The sequence below is a fragment of the Penicillium chrysogenum genome (assembly GCF_028827035.1).
Source record: "Penicillium chrysogenum strain IBT 35668 chromosome Unknown utg000001l_segment0_segment0, whole genome shotgun sequence".
NCBI classification, from domain to species: domain Eukaryota; kingdom Fungi; phylum Ascomycota; class Eurotiomycetes; order Eurotiales; family Aspergillaceae; genus Penicillium; species Penicillium chrysogenum.
The window spans coordinates 3,587,000-3,600,642 of record NW_026622749.1 but is presented as its reverse complement, the minus strand read 5'-3'; the positions used below and the strand labels follow the sequence as shown (position 1 = coordinate 3,600,642).

Genomic DNA, 13,643 nt, shown 5'->3' with positions numbered 1-13,643 from the left:
TCTCGGCCTCTTGGGGCTGAACATAGAATGCTAGGTTGAGTGTACATCGCGATGGACATAATGGTGCGGAGGATTCCCGGACGGATTTGCGTTATTTGAGGAAATACCTGAATTTGGATGAAAAGGGCCGAGAAGTTCTAGAAAGGTCGTCTTCTGATTAAGGCGGAGGAATAGAAAAACTGATGTTTTGGCAGAGTGAACTTGGAAGAGAATTTCTCAAATCGATATAGATCTTGAAATATGTTATCCAATGAAACGTTTTGAACGAGCGCATAACGAAGTGTACCTCCCACATCCATTGCAACAAAAGCCTATGTCATTCCGATCAACGCATTAAGGTCCTCGAGCCTCTGCTGTACAAGCTCCATATGGTCTGAGCTCTCACGCAATGCCTCCTTGAGTGCACCGACTGCCTCCTTGGTATTTCCAGACACTGCCCCCCCAGACTGCAGTTTATTCTCCGCAGACTTGATACTTTCCTTCGCACTTCTAATCTGTGACCAGTACGTTGTGGTCTTGTTAATATACCCAGTCTCCTCAAGAGGTAAGTTCCACTCATGAGGAGTCGTCTCGACAATGTTCAACCATTTGGCCATGTGTGGCCATCGGCGCTCCTCCAGACCCGGAAAGTGCACGAGCAGATCTCCCCTTTTGCCTTCATAGGCCCAGTCCCATTCATATGTGTTGATCCATGGCCGTGGCAGGTAGGAGACCCCATCTGCGTAGCCCTCTCCGCTTGGACCCCCCGTCGTCTTGTTGAGCACACGTCTCATGCCTTCCTGGTCAGCAGATCGACCAAGATCAGTCTGAGGAAGATAAAGAGGGTAGCCCATTGTCTCGGTAAGGAAACTGATCATCCAAGGGTGGACATGGAGAAACATGATTCCCGTGTTGAGCCCGTTTTGGTCCTGGGTTGCCACCAGGTGGATATCTTTCAGGTCTGATGGCGGAAGAAATATTTCCACGGGTATATCGTTATTTAATATAATCGAGTCTGCATCTACCCACCTGTAAGAGTCAGTATTTCCCAGTCACATGGACAGAAGAAAAGACATACATCAACCATTCTTTTCTCTCCCCGGCTGGCTTGGTTAATTCGCTGATGACCAAGGATAGCAGATAGCTCGGCTTATTCCAAAATCCGACCGAAATATCCTGCCGCAGGATATGCATGGGGTAGCCCCATCGTTTCCCGTGGCGTTCATGGCTTGCGAGCGCTCTTTCGTACATGTGGTTCGCCTCTCCGTATAGCATGGACACTTTGGCGACTCTTTGCAACTTGTTGTTGGGGGTATCATCTGATTGGGAAATAGGGAAGGTTCCGTAAGATTTAGTTGTAATCCAAAAAACACATATTACTGATAGAACCATCAGGATAATGTGCAAGGGCCGTTGCTTGAATGCCATTGATGAAATCATGGCCGCTATCACACGTAGGTGCCGGGATTTTCATGGTAGATGGAAAGATGAAAATAAATCCTTCCTCGAGATTAAGATAATACTATTGCTAAATGTAAAGTTGAAGTGTTTGATTGGAGGCTTGTGGGTTGTATGAATTCGTACATCCGGATTGGGAATGCCGTTTTCGGAAATTCAACCACATCCAACCTTGGAACCCATAGGAGTAAAGCCTAGTTAACTTAAGTTTAGCTATAAATAGATCTTAGATTAACCGCTGTAAGGAAAAGCCCATTCGTTCTAGAACCCATAAAGGTGAGCTGTGTTGCGCAAGGGTACATTCTGGTGTAGATTGATGATAAGAAGCGATGTGGTCAGGTCTTCAAAGGAACATTCCTCTGCGGTTCAAAACAGTGCAATGTAGACGAAAACTAGACCCGCACCGGATTAATTATATAGTTAAGAACGTTTAATCGTAACGGTAGGTATAGGCTGCATGGCTCTAGTACATTCAATGTTGTATAGGCCAAAAAGATCATAACAGGACTCAACTCCAATTATTGTCGCTGTAGCAGCGTATATCTCATTAGACCCTAAGCTCCACTTGGGATCATACCTAGGTAGAAACGAAATTAATTATTAATGGAAACTGCAGCCCTACAGCATTGACTATGAGATACCGGCCGCAACAAACTGGTAGAGAGACGATTTCATATTATATAGTACAGATGAGGGTATATTTTGTATACACCACGTGTTTCTAATATTTGTACAACATCACGTATGTAAACAACTTTAACTCCTTGCTCCCATGCATTATCGACCTGGCCGCCGTTGAATTCATCGGTATAGCCAGAGCGCATATCGTGAACTGGATCGCGCAAAACAATGCAGCATAATATCCAGAACCAAATACTTGCATTATGACCCCGGACTTGTGCTTTGACTGGTTGTATTTGGGTCGCCGGTGGTGCTGTGTACCGTCTGGAGCTTGAGATACTCCTGCTCGAGAGCCTTTTGCATTTCGAACTCGGCTTGGCGTTCTAGTCGGACACGCTGCTTTTCCATATCACGTTCGACTCCTTTATGCATGGCCTGACATCCAGCAAAGTAAGTATATGCTAGAAATAGAGAATCGAAGCTTAACATACCGCTCTATCCGCCTCTTGTGCCCAGTGGACAAACCAGACAATACCCATTGTGCCGAGGCCAGTGGCTGCCAATGTAAACTTTGATGCGCGAGACATGGCAAGGGTAAGTGAGAGCACGGCTCAACACAGAGGTTCAGCAGATAATGGTCACAAATAATATTTTGACTTGTCAGGTCATCAAAACGAAGTCTGGGATTATCAGTTTATCGATCACCGGGCGGCGTTTGGTGGCAGAACCCCCACCGCTCTGGGGGACGATGCGTGGCTCCGATCGACCTGGGCTCGGAGCTCTAGACTCGCCGTTTAATCGTCCTTGTCCAGCCTTATTATCCCTCTACTCTATTTCCAAAGCTAGAGATCCATAGCAAATATGGTGGGCAATCTATCACGGAATTGGTGACCAGCTGCTAACGATGAACAACAGTCGGCTCAGAACTCCGCGGGCATTCAGACCCTCCTCGATGTAGGTCTTGCTTGTATGTTAATCGCAGCGTCGAGATACTAACCACGCGACTGTCAGGCTGAGAGAGAGGCCCAGAAGATTGTGCAGAAAGGTAAGTCCAACTTATGCTTACCCCTCATCGCTGCCTATCACAGACACTAATACGTCACATTTCATTTAGCCAGAGAGTGTACGCAATACGAACTTACCTGTCGCCATTTGCTCCATCGGACTAATGACTCGAAATTATACAGACCGTACCCAGCGGATAAGAGACGCCAAATCAGAGGCCCAGAAGGAAATCGAGGAATACAAGAACCAGAAGGAAGAGGAGTACAAGAAGTTCGAGGGCGAGGTGAGATACAGCTCCTGAATGGCTCTTACAACAAGAGTTATATATAGTGCTAAGCTGACCTGTCTCGCTAGCACTCAAGCGGATACAAGGTATCCGAGGCGGAGGCCGACAAGGAAGCCGAGGTCAAGCTCCAGGAGATCAAGGATGCCGGCAAGAAGCAGGGCGACAAGGTGGTCGCAGACCTCATTCGTGTGACGACCGACGTCAAGCCCGAGCCGTCTGAGAAGATCAAGGCATAATGTAGATATTCTGGGTTATCGTTTCTTTCCTCGCGTGAATGCGATTGCGTGTCTATTCGTCGATATCCAATTGTCGGACAATATCAATTTCTTTTCCGTTTAACCCTGGGTATATGACGTGGATGGAGTCTTGCTAACTTGTGTTGGCATACATATGTCGTATTCCTATCCTATGGTGTTGTTGTAGGTCTGTCTTTGATCTAGGCGTTTCCATCTGCGGCAAGTCTGAGTATCGATCATCACATCACAAAACTGGTATTTATTCTTATTGATCTGGCTTTTTCTGAGATATTTGGAGGGTTGGATGGTTAAGCGGACTTCAAATATATCACCAGCCTACTAAGCCAGACAGCGCACCCCTGATATCCATGTCTATTCTTACTCGACACCAGGGGGCGGCAACCACAGGCGCAGAATGATTCAATGTGTTGTCTTGAATCCCTGGGCAGATGTCAGTCTCATCCCTGCTAATGAATCTCAGCGCAACGAGTTATTGTTTGGTGAATGGCCTCGCGTTTGAAATTTGGCTATCAGTAGAGCTTGGAATGTTTGACTATTGGTTTGAATTATTCTTGCGCAAAAAAAGACGCGCATCATAGCGTATTGGCCCTGGGAGAGTTAGTTGGGTGCACATTTCTTTCCTTTACGTAGACTAGCACGCTCTGCTAGAAGAAGACTGGGGTTATAGTTCGTGCTGGCCTGAGGCATAAACCGTGTTGTCCTGTTGCGTCATTCCGCCCTGGATCTCATTCGACAACCTATCTGCGGACGACGCAGAACAATGAAATATGCAATTGTTACGCCGAATGCACTCAAACGGTCTTCAATAGTCTGCCACTCCTACGGCCAGACCGTATGTCACTCTAACAACAGGTGGTATCACGGGTCCCCCCGCAGACCCCGACCAAGTCTCGATCCGCGACTAGAGGACCACGGCAAAGTAATTGTCGATGAGTATTCAATCATTCGTGATAAATATGGTTGGTTCCTTTCGACTAGGATAGATAGTGCCCAGTGAGCAATTGCTGACTCGCCATTAGCTGCACCAAAATACCCTGTTGTTCTCGCCCATGGCTTGCTTGGATTTGATGAACTGCGCCTTGCTGGCCCATATCTCCCCGGTGTTCAGTACTGGCGTGGGATTAAAGAGGCCCTGACGGCGCGCGGTGTTGAAGTTATCACGGCAACAGTGCCCCCGTCGAGCTCTATTGAAGCACGGGCTGAACAATTGGCCCGAAGCATTGAGGCCGAGGCTCGAGGGAAAGATGTTAATATTATTGCGTATGTTACCTTCATTTGTTAGCTACCCATTATCGACATATTCTGACTGATTCTTATATAGGCATAGCATGGTGGGACCCCTCGATCATTGTGATAGAGTTAACGCTTATCTGTCATTAGGGGTGAGACATAACAAGAGCATCACACTATTCAGTGCAAGCTAATTAATGACTTGCAAAGTGGACTTGATTCACGATATATGATTAGCCACATACGACCTGAAGAGTTCAAAGTCTTGTCACTAACCACTATCGCATCTCCGCACCGAGGTCAGGCACAGCGTAGCTTCTCATTCGCCTTCCTGCTAACTGTATAGCAGGTTCATCTGTGGCGGACTATGTACTTGATCAAATTGGAGGTCCGTCACTATACACTCGCTTACTGAGAACTCGGAAGATAACATTTACTTCTGTGCAGCCGATCGCCTACCTCAGATCTATTATGCCCTTAATCGACTAAGTGTCGAGACAGGTGCATTCGCTCAACTAACAAGGAAATACATGACCGAGACCTTCAACCCCAATACCCCAGATGTGGATGATGTCAGGTAAGCGCCACGTATACTCTCCACTTTACGCCCTGCTCACATTCCCCAGATATTTCTCCTATGGAGCAGCAGTGGAGCCAAGTATATGGTCTGCCTTTCGGCTTTCACACCGAGTACTTGCAGAGATCGAAGGACCCAATGATGGCCTAGTTAGCGTTTCTAGTAGCCGATGGGGAGGCGATGCAGGATACAAAGGAACCCTCATGGGCGTCAGCCATCTGGACCTGATCAACTGGAGCAACCGGCTTAAATGGCTAGTCGGGGAGGTAACAGGCAACAAACGAAAGTCAGTTGATTGCAAATTGCACTTCGCGAATTATGCTGATCTTCATGCAGGTTTAACGCCATTGCATTCTACTTGGACATCGCAGGTATGTGTTACGGTCTGATTGGGTTACTTGAGACTAACGGGCTGCATGTGCACTAGACATGTTGGCAAAGGAGGGACTTTGAGAAAGTAGAGTTAGATATATTTGGATTTCCCTCAGCCCTGTTGTGGCTGCATTGCCGTGATCCCGTTTCGGGTTTGATATGGAAATTCTGGTGCCTGGAGTGGAAGTTCCCGGTATTTTCCTATTCTGGCCAACTATGTACATATTTTTGTACAGTCAAACAGTCAAACCAATGTAAATCTGTCAATATAACAGATGATTGAATTCAAGGAAATCAATTAATCGATTTGACGGTCCAAGTATGCAGCGATGGAGGAGTGTACAAATAGTACAACCGTTCGACTTATATGGAGTAGTTTCCGGATATTAGCGGAATGATGCCCTTTGTCTTAGAAATGTGGCTGTGATGTGATTGAGGCGCAGCATATACGCCTAATTCGACCTTCTAGCCTTTAATCTTGCAAAAGTCCTTGATCATACTGGGCGAGTCTGTGGCATTTGTATGTTGCTTGGCAATCAGTTGATCTACGAACGCCCGAAACGTCATTCCGGGATCCTTCACATATAATCCGTATTTCCCCCATCTCACGGCCCCCACAACATCTCTTCACGTCGAGCCGTACGTTATTTGCATCTTCCGAGAACTTGATAATTGGTGCATTATTTTCCAGCGACCGCATTTCTCCATTTCACCCTTCGAACGCCGCCACCAACCGAAGAGAGAGCCCCGCCAGGGCCCGGGCGCCCGCCATGTCCGCAAATATCGTCTTGGATAGCCGCCACACCCATTACACAAATCTGGACTTCCTGAAGGGCAAGGTTGTGCTCCAGCTACCGGCAGAAGCAGCCATCGGGGCCATTCAGGTCAAATTGGAGTGCGAGAGCCGCACTCGTCTATCCGGTCCCAAGAATCCCCAAAATGTGCACTCGGACAAAAAGCGAACGGAGCTTGAGGTTCACAAGGTGAGAGAATTTGTTTTGTCGTATCTATCGGCGCGATAAAATATTGGCTGGAGCATTGGTTAACCAACGAATGCAGATCTTATACAAGGTTGCTACCGTCTTCCCGACACCAGGTGTGATGCAGAATGGGTCCCCTGCGCCAGCATATACCTTTGCCGCAGGGTCATATGAGTACCCTTTCGAATTCAAGGTAAAGAGTCTAGTCTATGAGTACTAGGACACAACTAACGCTCTACTAGTTCCCCTTCAATAATTCATGCAGCACCACCAACAGCATGCTTACCAATCTAAACTTCTCTGGGTTGAAAGTCGAGGTAGCTAAAGACACCAACCGACACGTCAGAAAGACTCTCCCGCCATCTTTAAGCGGGTTCCCAGGTGTAGCAGATATCAAATACTTCGTCAAGGCCACAGTCATCCGGCCGCAGTTCTACAAAGAAAATATCAGATCGGTAAGTGATATGCCCCGATAATATGCTACTGCCGCACTCGCTAATTGATTTCAGATTGTCCCTCTGAACTTCCTTCCAATTGAACCGCCAAGAGTCGGGAATCCCAACGAGGAAACCTACGCCAGGCGGCAACACCAATTCTCAAAAATCCAGGCTGCGTCTAAGAAAAAGAGCCTATTCTCACGCGGATCTTCTTCACTCAAAGAGCCATACACGGAGCCTCCTCGGGTGTCTGTTGATGCTCGGCTCCCGAACCCCTCTATTCTCACTTGCAACGAACCCGTCCCCCTCCGTCTCCTCGCTAAAAAGCTAACCGAGGGTCCTGACGTAATATTCCTTCAGATGTTGCAGGTGGAACTAATATCCTACACGAAAATTCTGGCCCATGACCTCAACCGCACTGAAAGCGGCTCGTGGGTCATCATGAGCCGCAGCAATATGAATATCCCGTTGGGCAAGCCAGGGGATCCCGTAGGCACTGATTGGGCTATTGATCCAAAGCTGTGGAATCGGCATCCATTACCTAATTCGGTGGCACCATCCTTTGAAACATGTAACATTCAAAGATCTTACGAGCTGGAGATTCGAGTGGGCTTGACTCATGGAAATGCCCGGGAAATGCAGGTATGCTGAAACCACTAACACTTAAAAGTTGTCTCTTGGCTGACCATGGCATAGCCTCAACTTATCGTTCTTCCCCTACGAATGCCAGTCAGAGTATTCTCAGGAATCGCTCCACCACAGGCCCTCCTGGATGCAATGGCCGCTGCATCCCTTCAGCCATCACCATCCTCTAAAGTGAAACCCCAGCCCAGCTTGCCAACAGAAATAGGAAGCAACCGACCACCCATGCCACCAAGGCCAACAGGCGAGCCTGTACCTGTCAATTCCGGTGATGTATATGACGACGCACCACCCAGCTACGAGGATGCCATGGGAGACCACCTGAGTCCACTGGACGGACCACGTCGCGAGTATCACCCACCAGATGCCTCGTCACCAAGTACAGTAGAATTTGGAGCTGATTCCAAGTCCGCAGCCCTACCGGGTAAGGCGCTTGAGGATGGGCCCGCCGCAGAAGGATCCTCGGCCCCTCGTCGCCGAGGCAATCGTGCTTCCACGGAGTCCTTCGACATGCTACCTACCACACCGCCGGAATCCCAATCTGGATCACCTCCTGCATCCCCCGTGAGACGTCCGGGGAGCATGATGAAATTCCCACGGAACAACGTTGATGAAGAAAGCCCGCCGCAATATGAACCTGTTGCGGGGAATCAGCTGAACGTTCCCCAAGCTATGCAACACCAGCGTTCGCGAAGTAATCTTCGTCCAATGAACTTAGGTGTTCCTAATCGGAAGCCTGTGCCACGAAATCCAAATCGGGCTCAATAGGTTGTTTGGTTTCACTAATTTGGTCATATTCTCCTCTTTCACGCTCAGTGTCCGGGTTTGAAATTAATTGGAGCTTCATGGCACTCTGCCGGTGATTATTCCAGCAATAATGGCACTACGCATCAAAGCAACTACTTTGTTTCTACCATCAAACTCGATACCCGATCAAATTTCAGTGTTGAAAGTGTTCCTAAGGCTATTGTCTTGCTCAGGAAATTTATAGGTCTATGGAGGCGTTAATGTCCAAGGAATCTGCAATTTAGCCCGCGTAGTGTAGCGCCCGTTCAAGGCAATTTGTTTATATTCGATCCGAAGAATGAGCCATATTCCATGAAGCCGATAGTGCACATCAAGTCAATATCAGAATGGGGAAAAGGCAAGTTTATGGAACAAGATGTGCGCTATTCCAAAAGAGGCTAGCGTGTCCTCCACGCGGATTGAGCTCTGATCAGTTGCTTTCATCTTCCACTCGAGCACATGTCCAGTCCTATGGGCATCTGTCCTCACGTCAAATCTCAATCAAATTTGCTAGACCAGCTCGGACCAGCTGGATTAACCCCGCACCGAAACATTACTTCCGAGTACTCTAATCGAAACCCCCAACACCATCGCGAAAAAGTCCATTCACCGCGTCAATGATTTAGCTCACGACTGACCATCCACCATGCGTCTCCACCTTGTTATCTCCCGCCATGGCCTGCCGGTCACGCGCATTCTCTGGACAACGACTTCGTCTACTTCTATGCTAGGTGAATATGGGACTCAGCGCCCGGCATCAACCGCAGCTGTCGCATCGTCTCGCACCCCGAACATCGCCTTCTCGAACGGTGGATATACGGTCGCACAACTCCTCGAGGATGTGAATGAAGTTGTGCCACTGGAAACTGAACCTAGTGTCTTTGATGCCGAGTTCAGTGGCCAGTGGGGATTGGAAGATTATGTTGTCGAAGTTGCTGGTTCAGAATGCCTCCACTTCATGGAGGTTGATGGCTTGCTCCGAGACGGAGACGAAGTTGTGTATGTGCATCTAACAACCATTCTAATGTCGTACACTGGGCTAATTTCTCGCCTTTAGTATCCGCGCCCTTCAATTAGCAGACCTCCGGACCAGAAGGCTGTGTGGTCGCCACCAAATTACTGCCGATGGCAAGCATCTGATCGACGGCGTACCTTTTGGGTCACCGTTCTTGAAAAGAACTACCTCTACACGCCCTGCAATTACTATCCCCCCAAGGAAGAAGCGGCGCACGGTCTTTTCTGGCTGGGAGCACGCTCCAGAATTTGCGGCCGGGGAAGTACATGCCGACGAGGAAGGTGATGGAGAGTGGCTTCCGCCTCCAAATACCGGGTTCGGGAAGGAGCTTTCTGTCGTGCCCGCCGAGCACGAAGAGTCCCTCGGCACGGTTATTCGTCATCCCGTTGACCACGCCACAGAATCTGACAGTGAAGCGGATATGTCTGAGATGCCTGAGATTGAGGAAGATGAGTTGGAGAGCGAACTCCAGGCGCTCAAAGAGGACTTTGAAGAACCTTCTCAATTCATTGATATCAGGAACCAGACTCGGAATGCCAGTGGGCACCCACTACGTGCTACCTCGATATCCAAGCGACCAACTTCCAAGGGCTCAGTCGCAGCTGCCTCATCTCTTTCCAGCAAGCGGTCTCGCGCAGATGACACGTCTCCCAGGACCTCCAAGGCTGTGAGATTCAACAAGGGAGCTGAACAGGAGGACGAGAGTATGCCTGCTCTCCCACAAATTCCGCAGGCCCCACAGGTTGAGGAAAGTGCTGCTGAAACTTCCGTTTCTGATTCGTCCGATTCATCTGTGTCTTCAGACAGCGGTTCCGATGACGATTCCGATGACGATTCCGACGATGATTCTTCAAGCGAGGTGGAGCCTGCGGCGGAGGCACCCTCAGATTCAGATTCAGATTCAGATTCATCCTCAAGCTCCGAAGAATCTGATTCATCAGACTCGGATTCCGATGAGGAGGCAGCGCCGCCTGTTCAGAAAGTGCAACAACGGGTTTCTGTCGGCGCTCCTGGTGAAGGGTCCATACGCACCAAAAAGAGTAACAACCGCATCAAACTACGCCGCCGTCTATCTAAGCTCAAGCAGCTAGGCGCTCTCCCACAACAAGCAGGTTTTGATGCATTGCGGGCGTGGGAAGAGACCCACGGAGGGTGGCATACTCCGGAACAATATCTTAAGCCTGAGCCATTCGTGCAACCCCAAAAACCTGTGGAACCGGAACAAGAATCTACCGAATCTTCCATCAAGAGGCAAAAGAGAGAGAAAAAGGAAGAGGAGCAGAAAGAGTTCGAAGCCAAGCGCCAGAAGCTGCTTCGCGATCTTGCGTCGGGTAATGGTGTTGATGTGGACGGGATATCAGAGAAGGAAAATGTCCCGCCTGCTCTATCTGCCGTTGGGGAGACCCCTGTGTCAGAAGAAGTGCCCGGCAAGGATCGGCAGGAGCAGGAACCTGCGAACCGACGTACCCTGGACATCGCCAGCTCACGACGCATGCTGTTCGGATCCCTGGGAATGCGAACACCAAAGACTAAGGAAGACGAAGAAGAAACGCGGAGAAAGCTCGCTGCCAAAGCTAGTGCATTCGGGCACCGGAACAAGCCTTCTAAGCAAGACGCCCAAGAAGAGACTGACCAGATGCAAGATGATGAAGATGCATCCGACATTGATTGGCAAAACAAGCTTGTCGTTCGTGCTGTCGAGTGTCTCTATCCCCAAGTTGATATGACCGCGCCTCCCTATCCTTTTGTTCAACGCTGGGATCAAGCAGCCAATGCATCGATCCGTGAGCTCAAGGGCCCCAACAAGAAGCGGAAGAGAAAGCAGCGTGTTCAGGTCTACGAAGGATATGAGGATCAGGAGGAATACGATGAGAATGGGGATTATTACGGCCATGATGACCAAGCCAATTACGAGGGTTATTACGAAGGCGAAGCCGATCCCCATTACGAAGGTCATTGGGAAGGCGAAGCTGCTCCTTACTATGAAGGCCATTATGCTGGCGAAGCTGAAGGAGATCAGATCAATTATGACGATGCCCCTGAACCTGAACAAGCTACCTTCGATGACCTACCATCGATTCCCGCCGACATAAATTCTGTCCCTGATTTGACTGAGAGCGAAGCGAAGGTCGGCGCAATCATTGCATTCCGGCAGCTGGACATGTCCAAGGCCACGAACTGGCAACCTCAGATGTCTGAGTACCGAGTAGCCGAGGTACGCTCTGTTAAAGACCAGGGGTTGATTAATGTACTACTGGCCAAGCGAGACCGAAAGCCCCCATCAGCATGCGACGACGAGCCCCGTCCATTCAGCAAGTTTGAAATACCAGACCTAGCCAACGACGAGGGAGACGATGACGGCTATCGCGAACTTACCTTTGCTGAACTCAGCGATCCGAAGCTTCTCCAACCCGCTGCGCAGTCAGGTGCAGAATCTCAAGACCAGAACAATACTCGAGAAGGTAGCATGTCAGTGAAATAAACTCTGGTTGTCGGCTCATGCTTACATGTCCAAGTGTCTCTGTAGTTCAAGAATCCGTACCAAACGCCCAAGCAGCCCTTGCTGACGAAATGCACCTTGACGACACAACCTTTGTCACCATCGGAAATGAAGTTAGCCGTCTTGAGTCCCCAGGAATGCCCGATGAACCTATCCAACAAACCCCTGGCAGAGGCGTGCCCCAGATCCAAGTCCAGAGTGGGTCTAATGAGCGCAGTGTTACTCCCCCAATCCCTTCACCTTCTTTCACTGGGTTTCACTCTGCTCGATCCTGGCAGCAAATGACCCCTGGTGTTGAGCTCAGTCGCGAGCTTGAAGGCCATACCCTCATCGGAGGAGACACGCCGTCGGCTCTAGTCAATCGGGACGAGGATCCTTCCGTGTTGTCATACGCTTCCGCAAATCAATCCTTCGCGGATGATCCCGAGGATCAAGAAATGTCCGATCATGAAGAATATGAGCGCCAGGTTGTTAACGAAAATCTTGTGCCGCCCGGCGATTCCGGGGACAGCGGTCCTCAGTCTGGCTCACTTCTGTCCACCATTGGTCGTAACGGTAATACTGGTGCGTCTGATTCTGGTTCACTGTTGGTGGAAAGAGATACGAAGATAGACAAGCCTAGTGCGGCTCCGAACAGCTCTTCTGAATCGTGGAGAGATCTTTTAGACCGATTAAGAAATGGACCTTCGGAGCCAAGCGACTCTCTTATTACCAGCGAAGGCAATAACAGCGAAGGCAGCAATGGTGAACACGACAACAGTGAACACGACAACAGTGAACACGACAACAGTGAACACGACAACAGTGAACACGACAACAGTGAACACGACAATAGCGACGGCAACAACAGCGAAGGAAACCAGAGTCCCGAGCGGTTGGAAGACAGTCTGCAGCACTCCTACCTGGACCTCAATTTCTCGGCGCTTGACTCCCCACGGGCATCCACCTCGCGCTCTCCCAACCCACCAATGAGTGCTCAGCAGGATGCCCAATATCAAAAGCAAACCTCATTCCCCTCAACATTTGAAACGGAATCACCTGCTGCATCTACTCGCTCCAAACTCTCCCAGCGAGTGGGTGCATCCGAATCCGTCTCCCAAATCCCCGGCTCCCAGGCATCGGAAGTGATTGATCTCACCTCCAGCCCGCGTGAAACACCCGAACCCAGCACCTCCAATTTGAACCCATCCCAGCGCTCCAAATCTGCAGTGTATGGGAACTCACAGCGTGAGGACACCCCTCGCTCGTCTGGACATCCACCCCGAGCTTCTACTGGAAGACTCCAACACATGGTGGAGGTGAGTATCAGTCCTTCCAGCCAGAAGAAGAAGAGGCGCTCGTCACGCAAGTTCTGAAATACTGGATTATTTGTTATTGAAAGTTGAACATTGAAGAGATATTGGATGTGGCATTTTACGTTTGTATATGTACGGGCGCAGAGCGATGGCGTCTAGGAACCTGCACATTGAATTTGCTTTTTCCCTGGACATTATTTTAT

General features: G+C 49.4%; 6 protein-coding genes across 6 annotated transcripts; 4 read left to right on the top strand and 2 right to left on the bottom strand.

Annotated features, from left to right (window-relative positions):
• Positions 1 to 311: 311 nt before the first annotated feature.
• Positions 312 to 1,407, bottom strand: N7489_001435 (glycosyltransferase family 34 protein; the record flags this gene model as incomplete). Its single annotated transcript, XM_056707190.1, has 2 exons — positions 312 to 1,008; positions 1,058 to 1,407. 2 exons carry the CDS (start codon positions 1,405 to 1,407, stop codon positions 312 to 314), a joined length of 1,047 nt encoding a protein of 348 aa, XP_056571492.1.
• Positions 1,408 to 2,319: 912 nt separating this feature from the next.
• Positions 2,320 to 2,645, bottom strand: N7489_001434 (protein PET117; the record flags this gene model as incomplete). Its single annotated transcript, XM_056707189.1, has 2 exons — positions 2,320 to 2,493; positions 2,550 to 2,645. 2 exons carry the CDS (start codon positions 2,643 to 2,645, stop codon positions 2,320 to 2,322), a joined length of 270 nt encoding a protein of 89 aa, XP_056571491.1.
• A 274-nt stretch (positions 2,646 to 2,919) lies between these two features.
• On the top strand, positions 2,920 to 3,585 carry N7489_001433 (uncharacterized protein; the record flags this gene model as incomplete). The annotated part of the gene is made up of 6 exons (XM_056707188.1): positions 2,920 to 2,922; positions 2,974 to 3,012; positions 3,070 to 3,103; positions 3,173 to 3,181; positions 3,246 to 3,346; positions 3,418 to 3,585. The coding sequence occupies 6 exons, from the start codon at positions 2,920 to 2,922 to the stop codon at positions 3,583 to 3,585; spliced, it is 354 nt and encodes a 117-aa protein (XP_056571490.1).
• Positions 3,586 to 4,366: 781 nt separating this feature from the next.
• Positions 4,367 to 5,866, top strand: N7489_001432 (triglyceride lipase; the record flags this gene model as incomplete). Its single annotated transcript, XM_056707187.1, has 10 exons — positions 4,367 to 4,565; positions 4,626 to 4,866; positions 4,928 to 4,937; positions 4,987 to 4,988; positions 5,047 to 5,135; positions 5,186 to 5,224; positions 5,284 to 5,413; positions 5,463 to 5,699; positions 5,750 to 5,784; positions 5,841 to 5,866. The coding sequence occupies 10 exons, from the start codon at positions 4,367 to 4,369 to the stop codon at positions 5,864 to 5,866; spliced, it is 1,008 nt and encodes a 335-aa protein (XP_056571489.1).
• A 689-nt stretch (positions 5,867 to 6,555) lies between these two features.
• On the top strand, positions 6,556 to 8,612 carry N7489_001431 (arrestin (or S-antigen), N-terminal domain protein; the record flags this gene model as incomplete). The annotated part of the gene is made up of 5 exons (XM_056707186.1): positions 6,556 to 6,768; positions 6,845 to 6,958; positions 7,008 to 7,220; positions 7,275 to 7,844; positions 7,899 to 8,612. The coding sequence occupies 5 exons, from the start codon at positions 6,556 to 6,558 to the stop codon at positions 8,610 to 8,612; spliced, it is 1,824 nt and encodes a 607-aa protein (XP_056571488.1).
• A 664-nt stretch (positions 8,613 to 9,276) lies between these two features.
• On the top strand, positions 9,277 to 13,500 carry N7489_001430 (uncharacterized protein; the record flags this gene model as incomplete). The annotated part of the gene is made up of 3 exons (XM_056707185.1): positions 9,277 to 9,629; positions 9,688 to 12,114; positions 12,162 to 13,500. The coding sequence occupies 3 exons, from the start codon at positions 9,277 to 9,279 to the stop codon at positions 13,498 to 13,500; spliced, it is 4,119 nt and encodes a 1,372-aa protein (XP_056571487.1).
• Positions 13,501 to 13,643: the final 143 nt, after the last annotated feature.